The sequence below is a fragment of the Osmia lignaria genome, chromosome 16 (genome assembly GCF_051020975.1).
Source record: "Osmia lignaria lignaria isolate PbOS001 chromosome 16, iyOsmLign1, whole genome shotgun sequence".
In the NCBI taxonomy this organism is placed as follows: Eukaryota; Metazoa; Arthropoda; class Insecta; order Hymenoptera; family Megachilidae; genus Osmia; species Osmia lignaria.
The window spans coordinates 4701074-4729069 of record NC_135047.1 but is presented as its reverse complement, the minus strand read 5'-3'; the positions used below and the strand labels follow the sequence as shown (position 1 = coordinate 4729069).

Here is a 27996-nt window from a genome sequence, read left to right as displayed (position 1 = left end):
TCGGTTCAAAAATTGTAAGACGAACTTGGATTAACCTGGATCAACCTCTCTTTGCTAAATCCAACAGATAGCACTTCGATCGTGTGCATCTTTTCAATAGTATTTGATACTAGCTGTAGCTTATATATTTAATGCGTAAACATATCGCGCAATTGTCAGAAACCCAAGTACCGTTCAGTTTTGTGGATTAATCGAGAACAATTGCAACGTTATTGCATCAGTGAGTAATCACGAAAATTTTTTGTCAAAACCTGGTATGGAATTTTGAAAAAACTTCGTTGAATTATAAGATCTTTTACATTTCTCAAGGATATTCGGATCTATTAAAAATTGCATGGAGTTTAAAATTACTTTTTCCACTTGATAGACGTAGATCTACGTTTTTTAATGATACATTTCAATTTATAGATCATAGCGTGCAAAGATGATGCTCGCTAGAGTTTGTCGAAGTGGAGCTTCATCAACTCCATTAATTAGTCTACTAAAAAGTCCGGTTACCCCTAAAACGTTCATTCCGAGAATTCAAACTGCAAGATTATTCGCTAGCGATGGACGTAGTGCATTTGCAAGAACGGCTCGTAATAGATCAGCTACTATTACAGAACGGGCGATGGCCCCTGCTGGAGAAACAGGTATAATTTCATTCAACATCATAGACATAATATGATGCAATCATAGAATATTGCGAAAGTTTACCATACATGTTAGAAGCAAACACTTTTTAATATATCATTTCATATTCTTTATAGCATTCAGTATTGGAAAAGGAGCTGTTGCCTGTGGCGCTGTAATAGGATTAGGTTCTTTATGTTATTATGGATTAGGTTTGTCACCATCTCTGGGAGCTGTAGAATATGCAAGGTATATTTTTTCAAACATTATTCTAATTTTTGTAATTATTCAAAGTATTGTCCAAAGATAAACATGAAATATGATCTATTAATACGACTTTTCACAGGTTATGGCCCCAATATGTTAAAGATAGAATTAGAACCACGTACATGTATCTTGGTGCATCTATAGTATCTACAGCAGCAGCAGCAGCAGTATGCATACGTTCACCAACTATGATGAATATGGTAATGCGTCAGGGATGGGTATCCTTTATGGTAACACTTGCAGCTGTCTGGGGTAGTGGAATATTGGTGCAAAGTATTCCTTATAAAGAAGGATTTGGTGCCAAACAAATAGCATGGTTACTTCACACCGGTACTATTGGTGCAATTCTTGCACCATTGTATTTGTTGGGAGGACCTTTGGTTCTTAGAGCAGCATGGTACACTGCTGGTGTAGTTGGTGGCTTATCAGCAGTTGCTGTTTGTGCACCAAATGAAAAGTTTTTGAACATGGGAGGACCACTGGCAATTGGTTTAGGAGTTGTGTTTGCAAGTAGTGTGGGATCAATGTTTCTGCCACCTACCACAGCTCTTGGATCTGGTTTATATTCGATGTCTTTGTATGGCGGTTTGGTACTATTTTCTATGTTACTCTTGTATGATACACAAAGAATCATAAAGCAGGCAGAAACATATCCAGCCTATGAAATTGCAAGACCATATGATCCAGTTAATAAGTAAGTAATTTAACACGTTAACTGCCACGATGGTCCATAAAGACCGATACTAGATTTTCCGTTTACGCTACGTGGGAACCGGTGGTTGATTTTTACTTTAAGCTGCGTTATTACACCAATCTGAGCCGTAACTAAAGGTATTAACTATGGTATTAAATGAAAAATATATTTTATTAAAAATTAATGTAATTTATCCTAACAGTCGATGGTATCGCGTAGCGCGAACGTAACGTGAGACAAAATCGATGAATACAACTGTATCATGAATAACTATATAAACTTATCTTCATATTCTTTTTGTTTCAGTGCCATTTCTGTTTATATGGATGTAGTGAATATCTTTGTACGAATCCTCACTATTTTGGCAGGTGGAGGCAATAGAAAACAGAAGTAAAAGAGGAAAAAATCTTTAGAGTATCAAATTATGAAGTCATACTTTTACATTGCGTTTAAGCAACATTTGATCCTAGTACCGAATTTAAAATTAATTCGGAACATATAAGCTTAAAGCAAACAATACATTTCCTGTAACAGTTGTTAGATAATGTAAATTCTTAATTTATTTAAAATAAAATATAAAATCCAAAAATTATACGTTTTTTCTGTAAGATAAAACTTATAATTTTATATTCCAGAATTTTTTTATAAACGTACAGGGAGACTACATTAATCTAACTATAAGCGCTAAAATTAAATGCAGTTTATTGTCGTTTCTCAAGCACATTGTTTGAGAACAAATTAAGATACGGTTACTAAGTTAATTATATGTATTTTACAAATTTAAGCTAGTTACTTAATCTTAAATCGAGGTACAGTGAAAGGGTACGAATTGGTGCAATTAGTATTGTGCATAATGCCGAGGAATGATGTAGATAGTGAATAAAACTAACTGCATATCATTCGCAATTCAAATACGTTTTCAGTTTTAAGATGTATCGTTAATTTCATGTATTAAATATCAAAGAAATATTCAATTTATTGTAACTACATAAAATATGAAAATTGTTCTGAATGGATAGTTACTAGTACTACTATACTGCAGGTAATTAATTGCATGAGTTTACATATGTATTCGTATTTGCTTATACACGACCATAAGGAGGATCCACCCTTTCAAATTGAAATTAATTTTATTTAAGAAAATAAATTTCTGTCGATAGAAAACTTATTAACAGGCAGTAGAAGAAGAAAAATGCAAATAAACGTCGGTAAACGTTATAAAAAGTTCTTTAAAAATATCAGTTAATAAAAATACTGTGAACATTTTAACAAGTACATAAAAGATGTTAAAAGACTATGCAAGAAAAGTTAATGATTTTGCATACATTTAACGGAGCACCTTAAGAATGTATATTTTAATTTCTTATTGCCTAGTTTATCACTGATACGTATTTTACCTGATAGTTTTATACAGGAGCCTTTTGATTCACTATTCTGATTTAAAAAACATATTTTGAATTTATTTTCTTATGATTTGTCTTGAACGGTGCAAGATATTTTAAAATCGTCCATTTTATAATGCGTATGGTATTATTAAGTACAACATCCAAGCATTTCGAGGTTACACGTTTACAGAGTCTGACTTTCCAGCTAGAGACGATGAAGAATGCCTTCTGAGGTAACCAGCGAATAACTGTCTTGCTTGATTAAGCACTCGGATAACATTATGCCGGCGAACCATTTTATCAAAATGCATTGCCATTTCATTGTAATCCATTTGATTACGCATAACGAAGTCTCTGTGTTGAAGTAACAAAGTGATACACAAGAACATAAGAAACGGATTACCACCACCGAATTCGTGAGGTGGAGGTAAAGAACTTTCTCCTAACTGGTCTTCACTGGTACCCGCTGGAATAAGATTCGTAAGTTCTGTAGCTTCTTCACAGTGCTCTTGCACGGATTTCGTTGGACTTTCGGATACTGTTGCGTTTTGATGCCAACCTTCAGTTTCTTCGCTGTCTGAAGCCGATTCAGATCTGTGAAATTTAAGAATGATTAAATTCATAAACTTTTAGGAATTATATAAATTACATACCTAGTAGTGCGTTTAAGTAATCTAATGGGAGTCACTGATTTAACACCATTCTGATCCTCCAATATTTCACCATCATATTCGAGTTCTGCTTGTTCATCTGGTGTAGCAGGATGATTCTTTTGTTGCAATGTATGAAGAGGATTCTCCCAAACGAATACATCTGCAGCTGGGCTACATCTTGCTAATTCAGTATCAGTTTCACTATCAATTAGCTCGCCTTCTTTCTTAGAAAGAACGCAATCACATTGTTGATCGCTCGGTGGCGATGGCCCGAAGACTTGTCGATCGAGTGATTCTAATTCCAGTCTTAATTCTCTAGTCATTGAAGTAGTCATTGGGAAGAAATCTGTTGGATCATCCGGAGAGCTTGGCTCGTCTCTCAGAACTCTAATAACTCCACTCTCACTCGAAACGCGTCTAAACAATAAAATCATTTTTGGTTATACTATTATTTTTAATCATTTTCTTAAGGAAGATACGTAATGGTATTATTGAATTATTATCAGGGAAAAGTTTATAATGTATTAATTTCACCTTAATTCTGGTTCAGCATCGCATGGTGTTATTTTACTACGGTTCAGACTTGTAAAGTTTAAAAATTCATTTAAATTTTTTACTACTCGAGCACACTTTTTTTCACCATCATTCTGTTCATTGCTTTTACTCTGATCTCTATTAGGTAACGATAGTCTTTCTTTTAATTCCAATAAATTTACACGTTTAGATTTACCAGGCAAAGAATCTGTACTTAGGCACTTTTCCGTGGATTCTGTATTTCTTCGATTCTTTGCAGTTGTCAAGTCGTTTTCCGGTTCAGAAAACGTCTCGTACGGAGAGCTCGATCTGTAGATAGTGATTTTCATTTTACATTACTATTTCTATTTCAGTGCTTTCATCGATGTTTGCTAAAGTACCTCTTTGAATCGCCGTTTGTTTCTGTTGAACTTTGTAACGAGGGTTCCTCTGTGTTCAGATTCTTTCTTTTCCCTGCGGCGGCGATACTAGCGGAAGAACTTTGCCGCCTAATTGCGCAAACCTTCGTGTACGCATTTTCACGAATATGCTTTACGTTTGGGCTTGGAGGTGGCGACGGCGGAGGAAAAGGTATTTCGGCTAAACTAAGTTCTCCATTTGGAGGTGATGCTGGTAAAGCTGCCCATAGAACTTCAAGCATCCTTAAAGCATCATCCAAAGCAAATTCCCGCTTCATTTCCAATAAAAGCCATCGATAGCAAAATAACAGATCATCTGCTTGATGAGATTTTAAGTAAGCATAGAAATCAGGATCATAATGTTGCAAACCTTAAAAAATATTAGAAACTAATATGAGTTTTGTAGTAATTTTAATTTATCCTTTTGAATAATTGGAGATTAGGATCTCTTAATTATTTTAATGGTGTATTGTACTATACGTACCTTCAGCCAGATGAGCAAATTTTGTAGTCATCGCAATTCCATCGAGCATGAAATTATCTTTCAATCTTCTCATAAGGGCACACAAGCATATGTAAGCTTGTGCTTCGTCCCGCATAGTAACTAGAAGAGGTGATGCCAGATCGCTCATACCTTGACAATAGCTAACACTTGGATGATTCAAAGCATAGGTAGTTAAAATATTGAAAAGACTGGCCGTATTCTGATTATCATCGGAACCACCATAAAATTTGTGATGCCTATCCGTCCTCAAAACATCCTTTCTTACCATACTGGTGACATACGCGAGATCTCCAACGTTTTGACCCTTCTGTACCAGAGTTTTCCATCGCTCTCGAAGATTTTGATACTCTTGCGATTTCTTCTTCATATAATCCATCCTCTCACGACCAGACATACCCTCCGGATATACATTTAAAATATGCTTCCAAACTACTTTTCTTAAACTAGGTTCTATTCCACCAAAGTATATAACAGCTCTCAGTTCTTTAGGATGTATCACTTGTCCGATAGGATCCAAAAACCGTCGAAATTCAGCGTCAGTCAATGGTTGTCTTGGTGGTTGGGAACCTTGCTGATGCGATGATTCTTCACCCAAGTTACCTAGAGCACGTTGAACCATGTTCAATGTTCTCTCCATCTGTAAAAAGCAGTCTAATTTATATCCATTCAATTTTTCTTTAAAATTAAGAGCTAAAGAACAAAATATAATATATAAATGATGGTTATGTTATCTCTTGAATTTTAAATTAATATGTAATCAAGGAAGTTCCAAATATCATAAATATTTCAAGATACATTCATTGTATTATTTAAACATACCGCAATTACTTGCTCATCTCTCAGTAAAAGAGAAATATAACTGTTCGACTGTGAGTGAGTCAAGAAAGTAAACGATACTCGCCTTATTCATTATGAGACCAGGTAACTTGGGCGTCTTGTATGGAAACCCGGTTTCTTGCCGCGTCGACACTTCCTGTACATTCTGTTCCCAGTAACATTCACAGTCGCCTGTCTCTCCAAAAGGTTTCAGATTCACCTGAAGATATAGATACGGCTCGGATGCGCTAAAATAACAAGTTATCGGTTAAAACCCTCCAATGTTGTATTTTATCATTTGCAAAGAGACAGCGTTATCTGAGAGTTACCTGATGAACGCTGCATCCAAATCCCAATCAGAAAGCAGGAATAAGTACGTTTCGGATCCATAGTCGTCGATTGCTCGATAAGACACCGTAAATTCTCTGTTAAAATTGAACAAAATTAAAAATATTTATTCAATATTAATTTAAAGCTTCAAGCTTGCTGGAAACAACTACGTAAACATTTTATCAATATTCTTAATATAAAATGGCTGGAAAAATTGCGAGAATTGTTCTCTTCTTTCTTAATCTAAAATCACGAGTTCAGTTTGATAGATAAACGGTAATCGTGGTGAGTTGAAAGTAAATGATGAACGTTAGTCCGAGGTTCTCCATGTTTGGAGTACACTCAACATAATACACTTGTCGATTACCGAATTCTAACGACAATAATATCTCACCCTTTAATATCGAACGCTTTGATGAGTATACTTTGGAGCACTTCGATGGATGTTATCTGTGGATCCACGCTGAACTTCCGGTACTCCGGCTGGTGCCTGGTCTCGCATTTCTACACACAAAAAATGAGGATATTCGATTTTTACTTTAAATATTTCTTTGGTATGATAGAATTAAAAGACTGCTTCTGTTGTTGCCAGTTTTATTTGTTTCATCAAGTTATAAATATTAGAAACTACGGACACTTATGTAAGTCCATCAATTACAACAATCTGATTAGAATATCATTGCGGGAAAGTAAGTACACGTTCTGTATAATTAATTGCGATTCTAGAAATCTTAGAAATAAAAATTTAATCTGAAAATCTTTTAGCCGAGCACAGGATACTGAAACTTTCGAAACAAGTGTTGTTACGAAAAGTTATAAATTAAGGTGATATCGCTGTGCAATTGCAGAAAACAAAACAAGAATGTTCAGTAAATATTTTGCAAATAAATTTTTTAATTTTTACGTTTTACAGACAATACAATAACGGATCGTTTACGAGACTTATTAATTTGAATCGAAAAATCGCGCGGTTCATGGAATTTAAGGGTTTATTATGAGATTATTAAATTTTTGTTTAATTGTATACATGTATATAGATACTTGAATCTAAAACCAGAATTAGGTTTCACTTAGTAGTTCAACCACCACATTAGTTACATAATCATCGTTCTAATTATACTGATTTTGATCAGAAGCATCGATCTAATTATAACTTTACCCTAATTCGTAGTAAATTCATTATGATTTAAGGGAGTAAGTGATTGGACCGATGCCAACGTCGAACCACCAACTATAACCATTTAGAACTTATGATAAGTATTTAAAAGATATTTTGAAATATTTTAGCATAAATTAAAAATTAATTAGATGGGTCCAAATTAGGAAACCTCCTATACGTATAATGCGGACTCTGTGGTTTTCGGTTCTATATTAAAATGAGGTCATTAATTTCCCCAATTTTAGCTAAAGTATAAACCTAAAAGAATGAAACGAAAAATCAGGCTGAAAGCGCGAAAAGTTTAAATCAGTTAACGACGTTGACAAGTGTTGACAAATGATATCTTAACATCTGTTTGAAGTGCCTTGATACATGTTAAACATGGGCGTCAGAGGGTATGCATACAAAATACATTGCTGCCGTTTCGAATCGAATATTTCTACCGCAATGCTGCAGAAATGAATATTTGCAAAACGCACAACGACGCTCTAATTATTTTTACAGAACGCTGGTTATTCCAATTAGCGACGGCAATGCATTTTTGAAGGATGTCTGCTTTCTTGCAGCGAAATCACGTAAAAGTTCTCGTCGAGACTTTCTACTCTAACCATGGGATACTATTAAAATGAAATTTATTTTATCATTCAAAAATTATCATTTCAATTTCAAACGGTATCGTAGAGTGCGCTAAAAACGATGTCATATGACTATTTTAAATCGAACATTGTTTGAAAATATTATTTAGAACATTTTATGCGCGAAATAATGAAGTAGAAAATGTATTCTGATAATATTCATGTGATAATGAAAAAAAAATAATTATTTGCTTCGTTGATAAGACTAATTTTAACGTTTGCAGTTCTGTCTACATAACGTAGCACTAAATCATTATCAGTCTAAAAAATAATTTGTAATTTTTATAACTGAATAATCATCGATATTTATTTAATAAAACATAAAGGATTACGGTACATTATTAAATTGTAATAAAATCATACCTTCACTTTGACCCGCACGGCCTCTCTAGGGCAGCCGAACATGATTGACGTTGATATGCAAGCTCCTTCGTGTACTCGAAAAGGACGTTCGATAATTCAGGAACACTCGAAATTTATTAAAATCTCCACCTTTTTGAGGACATTCTCATGATATCGAACGAAACTGAACATTTTAACGGTGAATAATTCTTGTGAGGTTAATTTGTTTCGTTCGAAGCAAAGCGATCCAGCTTGCAGCTATCACTACTCCTCTTCCAGAGGAGCATCGTTTCATCAGAATATAGGACTACTTTTTGAAGAATTTAAAGTTTTTCAGCAGGCACCAGTTGACACTTCACAATAATTCCAACGATAGTTCACGGTAACGAAGCGATCTATATTTTATCGGCTATTGACGATAGCACGTTTCTGAATGTTAAGAGAGAATTCTTCGGACTTTTTCGCGCCTTCTTGGAGATTCGATCACAAAGATCTGTCGTCACCGTGACATCGTTGACACCACCATGCTTTTTCAACGCACGTTTGATATCTGACACTCTTTGTCTCTTTTTTCCGTCAAAATCACTGACACTAAAAGGCATAGAGCAGTGCTGTTTCCAAACGTGATAAGCGAAACAAAGACGGATAGAATCGCTAAGGAAATTTGGCGTTAGGTTCGTTGCAGTAAAAGATAGAAAGAGTAGGAATGACAAGCTAGTAACCTGAAGTAAGATACGATTGATACTAGATTTAACTGTATCGATTAACCTCGAATCAGTGACTACAGATACAAAAAAGATTGGACATGTTCTTGTTATCAAGGGGTCATGAGTTTGGGGATCTCAAACACCCCCAGGTGAAGATAAACCTGCTTGTAAAGAGCACAGTCGGTAAAATAGTTGCACCTCGCATTCACAACTAAAAAGACACAGTTTTTACTCTCTCTGATTCAATTCATTCTAGTAATCAGTCAAAATTATTAATATAATTGTATGATAAACTTGTGTTTTACAAAGCCGCCATCAATTAAAATTTTTCTAATTCGATCCTAGCGCCATCTATACAAAAGCGGCGCAAACTATTCGTTAACTTACCGACTGCCGAAAGGTCCATTACCGACTGTCGGAAGTTCAGTCGATAAGTCGGTAATTTGTTGAGGAGTTTCCGCCGCGTTTGGATAGATGGCGCAGTGGTCAAACTTTGTGGCCCCTGACACCACTGTAATAATACTTTATCAAATATTTCTTAGCAGAATCAGTGCAGTTCACAGTGTTATTAAAGTAATATTCCTCTCTTTTATTACATAATTACAATAATATAAAAGGTAATACAAGACGGGTGTTGCTAAAAAAGTACATTATTCGATTTTTTCGCTGATATTTATTGTATGAACGTTTCCATTACGATTAGCATTACAGTTATTCTGCTTTTATATCGACAATTTCTTAAATCTCGTTAATAGCTTATGTTTTTTCTACTTTTTGTCATATATTTTGATGTTTTAAGCTGAGAAAAGTAATCTTGACTTTAGTTCAATATGGCGTCGATAGTTTTTAACGAACTTTTCCCTTACAATTAGTATTAAAGTTTCGAAGCAATTCGAAACTTCTACCAACAGCTGTGATTGGTCGCGCCATGTTGGCGTCCTCTCATTTCGACCAATCAGATTCGTCGCTGTGTGGTTGGTGTGCAATCTTGTAGCGTGATGCAGCATTCCTCTTCGAAGCTTCGTCCGTTTTGCACGCTTCTACAATAGGTGAGATAAAATTATCTTCAAATATTAAATTAATTTGTATTTCGGGTGTTGAAAGTACAAAAAATAGAAAGAATAGCTGGAGAGAAGTCTAGATTCCTGATTTTTTACATCAATTCGAGGTTTCCTTTAAAAATGCGTCAGTTGAAATTTGTTGCTCTTGCTGTGAATTCAAAATGGAATTGGAACAGCAGAATCTGAATTATTTTCCCTTTATATCAGTAATTTTATGAACCTTATTGCATTTTTTCGTGTTTTTGTTACATTTTTTCCATAATTAATTGTTATAAATTGATATAATTGATCTCTCCGTGGTTGTCTATTGTTCCGATATAAATGTGCATTAAAATATTATTTTCCCCATTTATTCTGCTTTTATATCGATAATTTCTTAAGTACCATTAATATCTTATGTTATTTCTGCTTTAGTTTCTGTATTTTGCTGTTTTAAGTTGAGAAAAGTAATCTTAACTTTATTTCAATATGGCGTCGATAATTTCAATACTTTTTAGCGGGAAATTCAAATGTCTTACTTATTCTAACCAGTGTTTAAGCTTTCGTATTTGTTGATTATTGACGATCTTAATTCAAAATTAACTTTTATACAATGAATAACACGTATAATAAAATAATAGGCATGGAAATTTGAATAATATTAATGATTTAAAAAAAAATTATTAAAGAATTTCTTTTGAGTATGAGTAGTTTTTTTGATGATGCATATGATGTATCATTGAAGCACATGTTTGCAAAAATATGTTCTTCCATTTTAAAGGATTGTATTTGGATAAGAAATAAAACACTTATAAATGAATCCCTGCCAATGTAAATGCAGTGTTTTTATATTAATAATTACAGATTGAGCGTCCAATGTTAATATATCATCTCTCAATATCAACCAACTGAGATCATCAGCAGAGTGTTTCCATCCAACTACCCTTCAACATCTGCATATTAGTTTGGTGAGTAAAAGAATAAAAAGCTCTACTTCTTTGTTATAATTAAATATATTTTGATTAGAGTTTGAAATACATAACATAATTAGAATGCATGTAGTTTTTACATAACAATTACATATGTATATCAGCATTTTTTATTATTATGATTAATAGTATCAGTATTTATGAATAAATATCAATTATTTTATTACACTATTCAAAATTAGAGTCTCTCATTTAAAATAGAATGATTTTTGAATATTTCATTGTCCTCAATGAATGCAATTTTATTAATATGAAAAAAATATGGTCCCAGTATAACAGTTTTTTACATAATAATTTGGTTGAAGAATAAAGATACATTATTATTTCTCTGTATTTATATTTTATGGTTATTTATGTGTTTTGCTTAACATAAGCTTTACTTAAATGTAAGGGTAAGTACAGTGTTCATACTTATGTCAGTTTATTTACGGCTGTAACCTTCTAATATTTATGATAAGGCACAGATATTTTATATAAATTACATTAATAGAGGAGACAGGGGATAATTAAAATAATCCTGTGTTACACTGCTAAAAAAAGTCAGAATAATCACTCATTTGTTCATATTGATTGACAGCATTTGTTAAAATAACACACAGTTTTCAATTATACACTAAACAGATAATACAAGAGTATATCAAGCTTTCCTATCCTCCTCTAAATCTATGTTATATTTAATACAATACTATTAATAACACAGTATTAATAACATAGTATTAAATATAAGTTTGATGCCAGAGAAAAACATGGTATGACAATATCATATTTCATTAATTAATTGTAAGGAGAAGCTTTTTCCATTTGCTATTTGTGTACGCAGAATGTTGTTAATTTTGATTTGTTCTATATCTTCCTATAAGATTTGTATCATTTTTAATCAAACCATGGTTTATTTTTCTTGATCTGTGCCTTATCCCCTTTTTTTTATGCATTATTATCCCTAATCAACAGATCTGTTTGCTTCTACTTTCATTTTTGCAATTATATTGTTATTGAATGTTTTTATTGGTACTTCAGTCACTGTTACTGAAGTTGTTACTGAATGGATAAATTAAATTTTCATTAATATTATTCAAATACCTGCTTTTTCTTGAACCGTGATTATATCTATGTAATATTATCAAGCCAATTTATTCTATTGTTTGTCATAGCATTTTCCTGTACAATTTAGTGCAATATCTTATACTTTCCTGCTGTGTGTTACATTTATTTTTTTTGTTACTAATTCTTCTATACTTGATTGTGGTTATCGATTTGCGAGCTAAAATCCCCACCCACTATTATGGGGATTGAATTTTTCTTTATCTTCCATCAGTATTTCCCACAATGTTTTCACTAGCTGGTGAGAATTCTATGCTTTTTTGATTGATTATAATTTTTCTATATAATTTTTGTGCATACATTGCACATAAGTGTCAAAATTTATATCTGAAATAATATGTTCTTAAATATTTCTTATCAAAATCACACCATAGGAAAGTGTTATTAAAGTAATATTTCCCTTTATTTATTACATAATTACAATAATATAAAATATAATACAAAATGGGTGTTGCTGAAAAAAGTGGATTATTCGATTTCTTCGCTGATATATATTGTATGAACGTTTCCATTACGATTAGCATTACAGTTTCGAAACTTCTACCAACGGCTGCGATTGGTCGCGCCATGTTGGCGTCCTGTCATTTCGACCAATCAGACACGTCCTTGTGTGAGCGAGTGCGTCGATCTGTGACGCAGTGTATCATTTCTCTTCGAAACTTCGTCCGTTATGCACGTGTCTGCAACAGGTAAGATTAAATTATCTTCAAACATTAAATTAAATTGTCTTTCGGGTGTTGAAAATACAAAAAAGAGAAAGAATAGCTGAAAAGAAGTCTAGCTCCTTGTTTTTTGACATTAATTCGACATTATCTTCAAAAATACGTGAGGTAAAATTTTTGCTCTTGCCGTGAATTGACAATGAAGTTGGAAGAACATAATCTGAATTATTTTTCCTTTATATCAATAATTTCTTTAACATTATTGCATTTTTTCATGTTTTCAATACATATTTCTCATAATTTACTGTTATAAATCGTGATACTTGACTTTTCCATTTTCGACTATTCTGCCGATATAGATACGAAATAAAAAAATATTTCCTTCATTTATTCTGCTTTTACATCGACAATTTCTTAAATTTCGTTAGTATCTTATGTTTTTTCTACTTTGTTTCCTATATTTTCGCGTTTAAAGTTGAGAAAAGTAATCTTAACTTTAGTTCAATATGGCGTCGATAGTTTTTAACGAACCTTTCCCTTACGATTAGTATTAAAGTTTCGAAGTAATACGAAACTTCTACCGATGGCTGTGATTGGTCGCGCCATGTTGGCGTCCTCTCATTTCGACCAATCAGACACGTCCTTGTGTGAGCGAGTGCGTCGATCTGTGACGCAGTGTATCATTTCTCTTCGAAACTTCGTCCGTTATGCACGTGTCTGCAACAGGTAAGATTAAATTATCTTCAAACATTAAATTAAATTGTCTTTCGGGTGTTGAAAATACAAAAAAGAGAAAGAATAGCCGAAAAGAAGTCTAGCTCCTTGTTTTTTGACATTAATTCGACATTATCTTCAAAAATACGTGAGGTAAAATTTTTGCTCTTGCCGTGAATTGACAATGAAGTTGGAAGAACATAATCTGAATTATTTTCCCTTAATATCAATAATTTCTTTAACATTACTGCATTTTTTCATGTTTTCAATACATATTTCTCATAATTTACTGTTATAAATCGTAATACTTGACTTTTCCATTTTCGACTATTCTGCCGATATAGATACGAAATAAAAAAATATTTCCTTCATTTATTCTGCTTTTACATCGACAATTTCTTAAATTTCGTTAGTATCTTATGTTTTTTCTACTTTGTTTCCTATATTTTCGCGTTTAAAGTTGAGAAAAGTAATCTTAACTTTATTTCAATATGGCGTCGATAGTTTTTAACGAACCTTTCCCTTACGATTAGTATTAAAGTTTCGAAGTAATACGAAACTTCTACCAATGGCTGTGATTGGTCGCGCCATGTTGGCGTCCTCTCATTTCGACCAATCAGACACGTCCTTGTGTGAGCGAGTGCGTCGATCTGTGACGCAGTGCATCATTTCTCTTCGACACTTCGTCCGTTATGCACGTGTCTGCAACAGGTAAGATTAAATTATCTTCAAACATTAAATTAAATTGTCTTTCGGGTGTTGCAAGTACAAAAAATAGAAAGAATAGCTGGGGAGAAGTCTAGATTCCTGAATTTTTACATCAATTCGAGGTTTTCTTTAAAAATGCGTCAGTTGAAATTTGTTGCTCTTGCTGTGAATTCAAAATGGAATTGGAACAGCAGAATCTGAATTATTTTCCCTTTATATCAGTAATTTCTTGAACATTATTGCATTTTTTCATGTTTTTGTTACATTTTTTCGATAATTAATTGTTATAAATTGATATAATTGATCTTCCCGTGGTTGATTATTCTGCCGATATAAATGTGCATTAAAATATTATTTCCCTCATATATTCTGCTTTTATACCGATCATTTCTTAAGTACCATTGATATCTTATGTTATTTTCTACTTTATTTTTTGTATTTTGGTGTTTTAAATTGAGAAAAGTAATCTTGATTTTATTTCAATATGGCGTCGATAATCTTCAATATTTTTTGGCGGGGAATTCAAATGTCTCACTTATTCTAACCAGTGTTTAAGCTTCCGTATTTGATGATCTCAATTCAAAATGAACTTTTATACAATGAATAACACGTATAGTAATATAATAGGCATGGAAATTTGATTAATGTTAAAGAATTAAAAAATATTTATTCAAAAATTTATGTTTTGTGGATATGGACATTTTTTGAAATATTAAGTGGTTAAATATACAAGATGTACCACTGTTGTATACATATATGTGAAAAAATGTGTTTTCTTTTGTTGCAGAAGTTCATTCTAATAAAACATCAAAAGCCTGATATAAAACTATTAAATGAATCTTCCTCAAATTAAAGGTAAGTTTTATTATTAAGTATTTGCAGTAAATTATTATGGTAAATTTAAAATGGCTCAAGTGTAATATTATTGTTGTGTGTTCCTTTTTGTTGCAGAAGTACATTCTAATAAAAGATCAAAAGCCTCATATAAAATTATTAAATGAATCTTGCTCAAATTAAAGGTAAGTTTTATTATTAAATAGTTGCAGTAAATTATTACGGTACATTTAAACTGGCTTAAATGTAATATTATTGTTGTGTGTTCTTTTTTGTTGCAGAAGTACATTATAATAAAACATCAAAAGCCTCATATAAAACTATTAAATGAATCTTCCTCAAATTAAAGGTAAGTTTTATTATTAAATAGTTGCAGTAAATTATTACGGTAAATTTAAATTGGCTTAAATGTAATATTATTGTTGTGTGTTCTTTTTTGTTGCAGAAGTACATTCGAATAAAACATCAGAAGCCTGAAATGGAACAATTAAATGAATCTTCGTCCAATTAAAGGTAAGTTTTATTATTAAGTAGTTGCAGTAAATTATTATGGTAAATTTAAAATGGCACAAATGTAATATTATTGTTCTTCTAATTACCGAATTATCAACTAGTGCCTGTATGTCAACATCCTACCTACTACACTAGTCTACATCATCAATCTACTTAGGAGACCATCCACCGGGTGCTTTCTTCCAGCTACTTTTCAATAGTCAGTCACCGGTTCGGTGAGCCCCAAGAGTTACAAATTTTATTCTTATTTTAAGTGAGCATAGTGACCCATGAGTGGATGTATACTCATGGAAATATATTACATATTTTTCATATCTTTTTTCATTTTTATATTGTTGTATTTCTTAGTTCAGGCTAGGGTCTTCTTGTCTCTTTTTAAAAAATAGTTTGTAGGATAGAAGTCGGATGACCCTCCGATTTCACAAATAAAATACAACTTTTAAAATATTTTTTTAATTAAAAGATACTTAAATTTTGATAATGTATACAAAATTTGTATATTTTATATGCAGTAAATATTACGTACATTTGCTACAATAGATTGATTATACTATAATATTTCAATGCAGTATATTATTATATTGTTGATTTAAATATGTTTTATGAGCAAGAAGACATTTCGCGACGGTTAGATTCTAACGTCGAAGTAACATTTTCGAATGTACATTTGATGTAACTTGGACAATTTACTTCGACATGCAATCAACCGAGGATGTATTACATGTATATTAATTATTAAATTGCATTTCCAACAGATACAGATCCATTTAACAGATACATCAAGTTTTTTCTTAAAGTAGAGTGATTTTTTTTTACACATTTTTTTTTTCGCTATGATTAAATACAACTTAATTATTTTAATAATTATTTAATTCAATTGCAATTTTTTATTTTAATTTTTAATAATCGGAGTCGTGTATTACAAATAGAATCATTTTTTAATGTTTTATTCTTCTAATCAATTTCAATCTCATCAGTTCAAAGAAAACGTAGTTCCAACGTAAGAATGTTTTACAGAATAATTTATTTTCAAATTTAAAATGTTTATTAGCCCGTTAGCTTTACTATGTATTAATCTATCATTTTAGCTTAGGATTTTCAGCTTCACACGGTAGGTGTGTTATTTCTTTGCCCGTATTCATTACTTATTAGCCTGAGCTCATCAACGAACCCAGGTGTGCGTTGTTGGGTAAGGGCGGTGGGTACGGTTTTAGAATTAAGGAATATTGCAGCGATTGACAAACGTATTAGCGTATCGTGCACGATGTACGTTTCACATGTGTGTGTGTGTGTTTAAATTAGTGGAATGTACGTCGATTTTATTATTCAACTTAAATAGTTTATATAAATACATACAGAATAAATATGTTACATATCTAATCAATATTTTCCATATGACATACTGTATGTATAATATCATACAATCAAATTACATTGAATGGATACTTGTTTGAGAATATTTCATGTATAAAAGTCATAATAATATTTTACAATATATGAAGAAAATATACCATTTGAATACCATATTCTTTTTTTAAATCAATGAAATACTAATTATTACTGTACTTAGTTTTATAAAGAACAGAATGACTCAAAGTCAGCATTATAGCATAAATAATTTCACATTTCAATAAGAGTTTTATATGACACAATACATTAATATTATATTAATAATAACGCAATATACGCTACGTTGTCAGTCGATTACAGGAAATGGTACGTACATAAAGTATAAATGTGTGTGTTACAAGCTTGGGTGACGGAGGCGTCCCGGGACGTTCTCTCTAGGGTAGGCTTGCACCCAGGTGTTATGTGTGAGTACCGTGGATTGTGTGTGTTGGAATGAATGATTTTTGCTTTTTTAAATATAGGGATAGGCAGGCAGGTAGCTTACTTCTGGTGTGTATGATTTAGATGTAAGTAGGAAGGGCCAGGAAAGCAGACCGATCACATTTCTCTTTCGGGTAGGCTTATAGGTCCGGTGAAAAGTCTGCACCTGGGGTAGTATAATCGGAATCAATTACTTTTTAGTTAATTGATTTTGATTAAATTTTGGTCTATACCTAGTATGTAAGGTCGCCCGCGGCTCTAGGCCCGGACGAAAAAGGACTACTTCAATGAAATCTGTTCAAAAATTCCTTTTTTTTTTGTTGCATGCTTCGGACAGCTATTCTATTTAATAGTTGGTCGTTGTGTGTGACACTCATTTTCAATATATTTCACATTTTTATGGAATCTTTGAGCTGATTCATTGAGTAGTCGAAGAAAGAAGATCGTCGTGGGACATCGTGGGACATCATCGCACATCACCAAAGGATGTCTTTCCTTCTTTTTATGGAAAGTCATCCTTCAATTCTGATTTAAGTACATATTAATATCTTTTTTACTACTTTTTATAGTCACTATGCTCACTAGATATCTATTGTCAATTTAACATGTTCAGTAATACCACTTAATTAGAAATTCGTCCATCATAGACTATTTCTTTTCTTATATTATGAAATAACATAAAACAAAGAAATATTACTATAGACTATGCATATTATTATATTATATTATTTTATGGATTTTGTGATAGACTCTGAATTGCAGGTATTTTAAAACATATGATACAAAATATTTTGATAGATATATGTGATTCTAGTAGCAAACATGTTAAATTGCAAATTGTATTACATTTTCTCTACAAATGACGTCATCAAGTATAACTACGTCATTGTGAACTGACATTATATGTTGTTTTTCAATCAAATTAAATTAAATCATTTAAATCAAATTGATTGCTACATTAACAAGTAAAGTCACGCGCTTCTTTTTTTTTTTTTTAAATTGATTTTTATCGTTATCCTTTTTATAATTTTTTATTAGCTTCCATTTTACTTACATTTTTAAATTATTGCATTCAAGTAAATTTTAACAATGACAAAACAAGATTTACCTACATAGACGAATGATTTTCTACGATAACACAACCCCGATAATTACTTGTTCATCAATAAAAATAAAATGATATTATCTAAAAACAAGTAAAACTCAATTTATCATATTTTATTGATATTGCACTGTACATTTGTATTGTATCAATTGTGTTGTATTTTTTACCATCTCAAATCACCCCCTGTGGGCGGGGGGATGTAGAATACGCCCATAGTATCCCTGCTTGTCGTAAAAGGCGACTAAAAGGGAGCGTCTGTGCCACCGTTAATAAATTTCAATTTCATATTTTTAATTTTTAATCAAGGCATTCGAGCTGTTTTACGAAAATTTCCAGTAGCGGTGCGAACGAATTGAAATCGCGGGTAGGAATGCGATCGACTACAATGATATTCCACGCTTACCGAGCGTGATGACGGAGATTAGGGAGCCAACGCGTCTTCACGAGAAACTGATAAGGCTCACACGGTTTATTCGCGAAATTCGGTGAGTAACGAATTGAATTCGCGGGTAGGAATGCGTTCGATTACAATGACATTCCACGCTTACCGAGCGTGATGACGGGGATTAGGGAGCCAACGCGTCGCCACGAGAAACTGATAAGGCTCACGCGGTTTATTTGCGAAATTCGGCGAGTAACGAATTGAATTCGCGGGTAGGAATGCGTTCGATTACAATGATATTCCACGCTTACCGAGCGTGATGACGGGAATTAGGGAGCCAACGCGTCGCCACGAGAAACTAATAACGCTCAGGCGGTTTATTTGCGAAATTCGGCGAGTAACGAATTGAATTCGCGGGTAGGAATGCGTTCGACTACAATGATATTCCACGCTTACCGAGCGTGATGACGGGAATTAGGGAGCCAACGCGTCGCCACGAGAAACTAATAAGGCTCAGGCGGTTTATTTGCGAAATTCGGCGAGTAACGAATTGAATTCGCGGGTAGGAATGCGTTCGACTACAATGATATTCCACGCTTACCGAGCGTGATGACGGGAATTAGGGAGCCAACGCGTCGCCACAAGAAACTAATAAGGCTCAGGCGGTTTATTTGCGAAATTCGGCGAGTAACGAATTGAATTCGCGGGTAGGAATGCGTTCGACTACAATGATATTCCACGCTTACCGAGCGTGATGACGGGGATTAGGGAGCCAACGCGTCGCCACGAGAAACTGATAAGGCTCTCGCGGTTTATTTGCGAAATTCGGCGAGTAACGAATTGAATTCGCGGGTAGGAATGCGTTCGACTACAATGATATTCCACGCTTACCGAGCGTGATGACGGGAATTAGGGAGCCAACGTGTCGCCACGGGAAACTAATAAGGCTCAGGCGGTTTATTTGCGAAATTCGGCGAGTAACGAATTGAATTCGCGGGTAGGAATGCGTTCGACTACAATGATATTCCACGCTTACCGAGCGTGATGACGGGAATTAGGGAGCCAACGCGTCGCCACGGGAAACTAATAAGGCTCAAGGCGGTTTATTTGCGAAATTCGGCGAGTAACGAATTGAATTCGCGGGTAGGAATGCGATCGACTACAATGATATTCCACGCTTACCGAGCGTGATGACGGGAATTAGGGAGCCAACGCGTCGCCACGGGAAACTAATAAGGCTCAGGCGGTTTATTTGCGAAATTCGGCGAGTAACGAATTGAATTCGCGGGTAGGAATGCGTTCGACTACAATGATATTCCACGCTTACCGAGCGTGATGACGGGGATTAGGGAGCCAACGCGTCGCCACGAGAAACTGATAAGGCTCACGCGGTTTATTTGCGAAATTCGGCGAGTAACGAATTGAATTCGCGGGTAGGAATGCGTTCGACTACAATGATATTCCACGCTTACCGAGCGTGATGACGGGAATTAGGGAGCCAACGCGTCGCCACGGGAAACTAATAAGGCTCAAGGCGGTTTATTTGCGAAATTCGGCGAGTAACGAATTGAATTCGCGGGTAGGAATGCGATCGACTACAATGATATTCCACGCTTACCGAGCGTGATGACGGGAATTAGGGAGCCAACGCGTCGCCACGGGAAACTAATAAGGCTCAGGCGGTTTATTTGCGAAATTCGGCGAGTAACGAATTGAATTCGCGGGTAGGAATGCGTTCGACTACAATGATATTCCACGCTTACCGAGCGTGATGACGGGGATTAGGGAGCCAACGCGTCGCCACGAGAAACTGATAAGGCTCACGCGGTTTATTTGCGAAATTCGGCGAGTAACGAATTGAATTCGCGGGTAGGAATGCGTTCGACTACAATGATATTCCACGCTTACCGAGCGTGATGACGGGAATTAGGGAGCTAACGCGTCGCCACGGGAAACTAATAAGGCTCAGGCGGTTTATTTGCGAAATTCGGCGAGTAACGAATTGAATTCGCGGGTAGGAATGCGATCGACTACAATGATATTCCACGCTTACCGAGCGTGTTGACGGGTCGGGAGCTGCGACCTAATGGTTCCGATGCATTTGTACCATTATGTTATCATTTTCAAACAAGTATTGTCTTGTCACTTAATACTTAGTCTCACTAGTGTACAAGATCTCTTCGTGACTGGCGAGTGAAATATGTACGAGCAATGTTCATCGCGTTGCATGCTCGCGAACGTGAACATTTTTGTGTGCCTCGTCGTTCTTAATTTTTTTTTTGTTTCGCGAAAATTCGTGTTTGAAAGGCACCGCAGGATAGCTTATGGGGAAAGATAGTACATATGTGGGTGGGGTTAGGGCCGGGGGGTACCAACACCGAAACGTATTTTATCCGATATACTAATCGTGAACGTGAATTAAGTGTGCCAGGCGTACGCGGACGGATAGGGGATTAGGAAAATGGCACACTCAGATCGCTCGCTTAATATACGTATCAGAACTATGTGCGTACATACTTTGCAACACCAGTCGTTTTGAGAATTTCCAATTTTTTATTTACTTTATGACGAGACAATTTACCGGGTCGCGTCGTGATTACATTCGAGAGATAGCGAAACCTTGAATTAGAGCCGATGCTAAGGTGAAAGCTAAGGTGGAAGCTGAAGCTAAGGCTAAGGTGAAAGCTAAAGCTAAGGCTAAAGCGAAAACTAAGGCGAACGCTAAAGCTGAGGCTGAGGTGTAGAACGTGGTATATTCGCGAGATTCCGCGTCGAACGAATTCAATTCGCGGGTAGGAATGCGAGCGATTATACTGATATTATTCCACGCTTACCGAGCGTGATGGCGGTGATTAGGGAGCCATCGCGTCGCGTCGGGAAACTGAAAAGGCTCACGTGATATATTCGCGGGTAGGAATGCGAGCGACTATACTGATATTATTCCACGCTTCCCGAGCGTGATGGCGGTGATTAGGGAGCCAACGCGTCGCGTCGGGAAACTGAAACGGCTCACGTGATATATTCCCGAGTTTCCGTGTCGAACGAATTCAATTCGCGGGTAGGAATGCGAGCGATTATACTGATATTATTCCACGCTTACCGAGCGTGATGGCGGTGATTAGGGAGCCAACGTGTCGCGTCGGGAAACTGAAAAGGCTCACGTGATATATTCGCGGATAGGAATGCGAGCGACTATACTGATATTATTCCACGCTTACCGAGCGTGATGGCGGTGATTAGGGAGCCAACGCGTCGCGTCGGGAAACTGAAAAGGCTCACGTGATATATTCGCGGGTAGGAATGCGAGCGACTATACTGATATTATTCCACGCTTACCGAGCGTGATGGCGGTGATTAGGGAGCCAACGCGTCGCGTCGGGAAACTGAAACGGCTCACGTGATATATTCCCGAGATTCCGCGTCGAACGAATTCAATTCGCGGGTAGGAATGCGAGCGATTATACTGATATTATTCCACGCTTACCGAGCGTGATGGCGGTTATTAGGGAGCCATCGCGTCGCGTCGGGAAACTGAAAAGGCTCACGTGATATATTCGCGGGTAGGAATGCGAGCGATTATACTGATATTATTCCACGCTTACCGAGCGTGATGGCGGTGATTAGGGAGCCATCGCGTCGCGTCGGGAAACTGAAAAGGCTCACGTGATATATTCGCGGGTAGGAATGCGAGCGACTATACTGATATTATTCCACGCTTACCGAGCGTGATGGCGGTGATTAGGGAGCCAACGCGTCGCGTCGGGAAACTGAAACGGCTCACGTGATATATTCCCGAGATTCCGCGTCGAACGAATTCAATTCGCGGGTAGGAATGCGAGCGATTATACTGATATTATTCCACGCTTACCGAGCGTGATGGCGGTTATTAGGGAGCCATCGCGTCGCGTCGGGAAACTGAAAAGGCTCACGTGATATATTCGCGGGTAGGAATGCGAGCGATTATACTGATATTATTCCACGCTTACCGAGCGTGATGGCGGTGATTAGGGAGCCATCGCGTCGCGTCGGGAAACTGAAAAGGCTCACGTGATATATTCGCGGGTAGGAATGCGAGCGACTATACTGATATTATTCCACGCTTACCGAGCGTGATGGCGGTGATTAGGGAGCCAACGCGTCGCGTCGGGAAACTGAAAAGGCTCACGTGATATATTCGCGAGATTCCGCGTCGAACGAATTCAATTCGCGGGTAGGAATGCGAGCGATTATACTGATATTATTCCACGCTTACCGAGCGTGATGGCGGTGATTAGGGAGCCATCGCGTCGCGTCGGGAAACTGAAAAGGCTCACGTGATATATTCGCGGGTAGGAATGCGAGCGACTATACTGATATTATTCCACGCTTACCGAGCGTGATGGCGGTGATTAGGGAGCCAACGCGTCGCGTCGGGAAACTGAAACGGCTCACGTGATATATTCCCGAGATTCCGCGTCGAACGAATTCAATTCGCGGGTAGGAATGCGAGCGATTATACTGATATTATTCCACGCTTACCGAGCGTGATGGCGGTTATTAGGGAGCCATCGCGTCGCGTCGGGAAACTGAAAAGGCTCACGTGATATATTCGCGGGTAGGAATGCGAGCGATTATACTGATATTATTCCACGCTTACCGAGCGTGATGGCGGTGATTAGGGAGCCATCGCGTCGCGTCGGGAAACTGAAAAGGCTCACGTGATATATTCGCGGGTAGGAATGCGAGCGACTATACTGATATTATTCCACGCTTACCGAGCGTGATGGCGGTGATTAGGGAGCCAACGCGTCGCGTCGGGAAACTGAAAAGGCTCACGTGATATATTCGCGAGATTCCGCGTCGAACGAATTCAATTCGCGGGTAGGAATGCGAGCGATTATACTGATATTATTCCACGCTTACCGAGCGTGATGGCGGTGATTAGGGAGCCATCGCGTCGCGTCGGGAAACTGAAAAGGCTCACGTGATATATTCGCGGGTAGGAATGCGAGCGACTATACTGATATTATTCCACGCTTACCGAGCGTGATGGCGGTGATTAGGGAGCCAACGCGTCGCGTCGGGAAACTGAAACGGCTCACGTGATATATTCCCGAGATTCCGCGTCGAACGAATTCAATTCGCGGGTAGGAATGCGAGCGATTATACTGATATTATTCCACGCTTACCGAGCGTGATGGCGGTGATTAGGGAGCCATCGCGTCGCGTCGGGAAACTGAAAAGGCTCACGTGATATATTCGCGGGTAGGAATGCGAGCGACTATACTGATATTATTCCACGCTTCCCGAGCGTGATGGCGGTGATTAGGGAGCCAACGCGTCGCGTCGGGAAACTGAAACGGCTCACGTGATATATTCCCGAGTTTCCGTGTCGAACGAATTCAATTCGCGGGTAGGAATGCGAGCGATTATACTGATATTATTCCACGCTTACCGAGCGTGATGGCGGTGATTAGGGAGCCAACGTGTCGCGTCGGGAAACTGAAAAGGCTCACGTGATATATTCGCGGGTAGGAATGCGAGCGACTATACTGATATTATTCCACGCTTACCGAGCGTGATGGCGGTGATTAGGGAGCCAACGTGTCGCGTCGGGAAACTGAAAAGGCTCACGTGATATATTCGCGGGTAGGAATGCGAGCGACTATACTGATATTATTCCACGCTTACCGAGCGTGATGGCGGTGATTAGGGAGCCAACGTGTCGCGTCGGGAAACTGAAAAGGCTCACGTGATATATTCGCGGGTAGGAATGCGAGCGACTATACTGATATTATTCCACGCTTACCGAGCGTGATGGCGGTGATTAGGGAGCCAACGCGTCGCGTCGGGAAACTGAAAAGGCTCACGTGATATATTCGCGAGATTCCGCGTCGAACGAATTCAATTCGCGGGTAGGAATGCGAGCGATTATACTGATATTATTCCACGCTTACCGAGCGTGATGGCGGTGATTAGGGAGCCAACGCGTCGCGTCGGGAAACTGAAACGGCTCACGTGATATATTCCCGAGATTCCGCGTCGAACGAATTCAATTCGCGGGTAGGAATGCGAGCGATTATACTGATATTATTCCACGCTTACCGAGCGTGATGGCGGTGATTAGGGAGCCAACGCGTCGCGCCGGGAAACTGAAAAGGCTCACGTGATATATTCGCGGGTAGGAATGCGAGCGACTATACTGATATTATTCCACGCTTACCGAGCGTGATGGCGGTGTTTAGGGAGCCAACGCGTCGCGACGGGAAACTGAAAAGGCTCACGTGAAATATTCGCGAATTTCGGCGTCGAGCGAACTCAATTCCCGGGTAGGAATGCGGTCGACTATACTGATATTCGCATTTCGTCAGTATTTGTTTTTGAAGACGGTGGCACATTCGCAACCGTTAGGTTAGGTTGCATGGTGCAGAAGAAAAGAAGAGTTTGCAATGAAGACGAGATCGATGCCAATGAGAAGAGAATGCTGTAGAACAGCGAAGAAAGCGCGGAAGAAAAGGAAAACTCAACGGAATTGTCAGCGTTACGGAAGAAGAATAGAGATTGTCCCAGATGTGGAAGGAGTAGGATTTTCAAAGGAGTGGACAATGCGGTACAGCTGCAAAAGCACAGCTGGCACACGGAGAAGGAAGAAGACGAACCGAGAAGAAAGAAGACAAACGGAGAAGGAAGAAGACAAACGGAGAAAGAAGAAGACAAACGGAGAAAGAAGAAGACAAACGGGAAGAAAGAAGACAAACAGAGAAGAAAGATGACAAACGGAGAAGAAAGAAGACAAACGGTGATGAAAGAAGACAAACGGAGACGGAAGGAGACAAACGGAGAATGAGGAAGGCAAACGGAGAAGAAGGATGACAAACGGAGATGAAAGATGACAAACGGAGAAGAAAGAAGACAAACGGAGATGAAAGAAGACAAACGGAGAAGAAAGAAGACAAACGGAGAAGAAAAAAGACGAACGGAGAAGAAAGAAAACAAACGAAGAAGATGGAAGTGCTTAGGACGCTGTAGTTAGGACGAAGAAGAGTACGCTCTGAAAGACTGAAGCAGGAGACAGAAAGGAAGAAAAATGCTACAATATGGAAGGGAACACGGCAGAAGAGGAAAGAAGAGAAGAAGCTCCATAGCATCGAAGATCGTAGATGCCAGGTTGTTGTTTTTGGTGGAGATTTATTTCTGAGATCTGTTTTAGGGTCAGCGAAGGAAGCGGGGATATTGGAGAAGAAAAGTGGAAGCTACAGAACGGAAAAGGAAGCCGCGGAACAGAAGAGAGGAGGCTGCAAAACAGAAGAGGAGGCAGCAGTGGAAGCACCGGAAGCAGTAGTGGAGTCACCGGATGTAGCAGTGGGCAAGCAGTAAAGGAGGCATCGGACACAGCAGCGAAGATTGCAGATGCCAGGGTGTAGTCTTTGGTGGAGATTTATTTCTGAGATCTGTTTTAGAGCCATCGAGGGAAGCGGGGATATTACAGAAGTGAAGTGGAAGCTACAGAACAGAAGAGGAAGCTGCGGAACAGAAGAGGACGCTGCAGAACAGAAGAGGAGGCCGCAGAAGAGAAGAGGAATTTATAGAACAGAAGTGGATGCGGCAGAACAGAAGCCAATGCAGCTGAAGAGAAGGGGACGCAGCAGAATAGAAGAGAACGTAGCAGAACACAAGTGGACGTTGCAGAATCATCGATGGCAGCACATGAGACAGTGGCAGTAGCAGAAAAAAGAAGATAAGTATCTATTTCAATTTCATTTGATCTTATTTATTTATTTCTTACTTCTTATTATTTATTTAATTTTTTTTTATTTTCTCCTTTTCTAATACTTATTTTTGTGTGTTTCAGGAGTTGAGATCTACGGTATTTCAGTATATTATCAACATATGTGTGTGCCTGTGTTTGTTTCAGATTAGAAAAAATTTGGACACCGATGATCATGAACACGAAGAGTTTATTGGTTCTCGTTTTGCACTTGTTTTTGTTGTCTCTTATATTGTCTTTGTCATTTTGTTTAATGATGATGGGTTCCTTATTGGCAGTGCCGAAGAAATGTTGCTGAATAACAACGTTGGAATCACTTTTTAGCTTCTAGTTAGGGAGGATTTAATCTGTAAAAAACAATGGTTTGTACGAAATTTTGAAATGGGTAAAACGGCATTATGATTGCACTGAGGTTGTATCTTAGCTTTTTATATAGGTAGGTCACAGTGTGGAAATGATTGTTGAAAATGGTTTAGCTTTTAGTTAGGGAGGATTTAAGCTGTAAAAAACAATGGTTTGTACGAAATTTTGAAATGGGTAAAACGGCATTATTGTTACACTGAGGTTGATCTTAGCTTTTTATGTAGGCAGGTTACAGTGTGGAAACGATTGTTGAAAATGGTTTAGCTTCTAGTTAGGGAGGATTCAATGTACATTGAATAAAGGATTGGAATTATTCCTGTGTATCTTTAGCTTTTTAGTTAGGTAGGTTCGGTCACGTGACTGGAATATATGGTTCATTTCCTGTGAATTTGAAGGTAAAATGTTAATCGATGGATTTGTTCTGATTTTCTCACCGATGGGATTTGTGTGTTGTTTCCATTATAGATACTTTTTATCAGTATCATAATGGTTTTGTGTGTTGTTTCCATTATGGATACTTTTTATCAGTATCATAATGGTTTTGTGTGTTGTTTCCATTATGGATACTTTTTATCAGTATCATAATGGTTTTGTGTGTTGTTTCCATTATGGATACTTTTTATCAGTATCATAATGGTTTTGTGTGTTGTTTCCATTATGGATACTTTTTATCAGTATCATAATGGTTTTGTGTGTTGTTTCCATTGTGGGTACTTTCTATCAGTACCATAATGGTTTTGTGTGTTTTCAAGATTCATGCTGAGGTCTATTCGAAATTAGTACCGTTTCCGGGTAGGCTAGTTGACATATCCATTTGTGTAACATTTACAGAATGTACATGGGTCGTACGTTCTGTAACTGTACAACAAATGGAGTAATACTGAAAAAATGTATGATACTACATTTGGTTGTATTATAGTACATTTTTTTATTTGCAAAAGGAAGGGTGGATGGGTGCGGATCGGGCGGGT

The 27996-nt window shown here is 37.0% G+C and overlaps 2 protein-coding genes and 2 long non-coding RNA genes across 5 annotated transcripts; 3 read left to right on the top strand and 1 right to left on the bottom strand.

Annotated features, from left to right (window-relative positions):
- Positions 1–59: 59 nt before the first annotated feature.
- LOC117600729 (growth hormone-inducible transmembrane protein) lies at positions 60–2022 on the top strand. Of its 2 annotated transcripts, none has more exons than XM_034316514.2 (5): positions 60–220; positions 409–632; positions 750–861; positions 959–1573; positions 1880–2022. In XM_034316514.2, exons 2-5 carry the CDS (start codon positions 425–427, stop codon positions 1965–1967), a joined length of 1023 nt encoding a protein of 340 aa, XP_034172405.1. In that variant the 5' UTR covers positions 60–220; positions 409–424; the 3' UTR covers positions 1968–2022. The 2 variants fall into 2 exon arrangements, with proteins under 2 accessions (XP_034172405.1, XP_034172406.1); XM_034316515.2 differs by having other exon boundaries at positions 101–254.
- LOC117600728 (uncharacterized) lies at positions 1726–9072 on the bottom strand. The gene is made up of 9 exons (XM_034316513.2): positions 8352–9072; positions 6589–6698; positions 6194–6289; positions 5950–6112; positions 5028–5685; positions 4526–4913; positions 4146–4454; positions 3612–4028; positions 1726–3552 (listed from the first exon to the last, which is right to left on the bottom strand). The coding sequence occupies exons 1-9, from the start codon at positions 8391–8393 to the stop codon at positions 3135–3137; spliced, it is 2601 nt and encodes an 866-aa protein (XP_034172404.1). The 5' UTR covers positions 8394–9072; the 3' UTR covers positions 1726–3134.
- A 984-nt stretch (positions 9073–10056) lies between these two features.
- Positions 10057–12800, top strand: LOC117600868 (uncharacterized). Its single transcript, XR_004580540.2, has 3 exons — positions 10057–10086; positions 10942–11045; positions 12689–12800. It is a non-coding gene; the product is annotated as an uncharacterized LOC117600868 (long non-coding RNA).
- A 1265-nt stretch (positions 12801–14065) lies between these two features.
- On the top strand, positions 14066–17032 carry LOC117600866 (uncharacterized). The gene is made up of 6 exons (XR_004580537.2): positions 14066–14254; positions 15039–15106; positions 15203–15270; positions 15367–15434; positions 15531–15598; positions 15700–17032. It is a non-coding gene; the product is annotated as an uncharacterized LOC117600866 (long non-coding RNA).
- The last annotated feature ends 10964 nt before the right edge of the window (positions 17033–27996 follow it).

Bases quoted from the DNA above. Each gene is read 5' to 3' on its own strand.
- LOC117600728 (XM_034316513.2), bottom strand. From the start codon at position 8,393: ATGTTCGGCTGCCCTAGAGAGGCCGTGCGGGTCAAAGTGAAG. The intron at 6,699-8,351 runs GTATGATTTTAT...TTTTGTGTGTAG, and splicing joins CCGTGCGGGTCAAAGTGAAG to AAATGCGAGACCAGGCACCA. The intron at 4,455-4,525 runs GTACTTTAGCAA...CACTATCTACAG, and splicing joins ACAAACGGCGATTCAAAGAG to ATCGAGCTCTCCGTACGAGA.
- LOC117600729 (XM_034316514.2), top strand. From the start codon at position 425: ATGATGCTCGCTAGAGTTTGTCGAAGTGGAGCTTCATCAACTCCATTA. The intron at 862-958 runs GTATATTTTTTC...GACTTTTCACAG, and splicing joins GGAGCTGTAGAATATGCAAG to GTTATGGCCCCAATATGTTA. The intron at 1,574-1,879 runs GTAAGTAATTTA...TTTTTGTTTCAG, and splicing joins CCATATGATCCAGTTAATAA to TGCCATTTCTGTTTATATGG.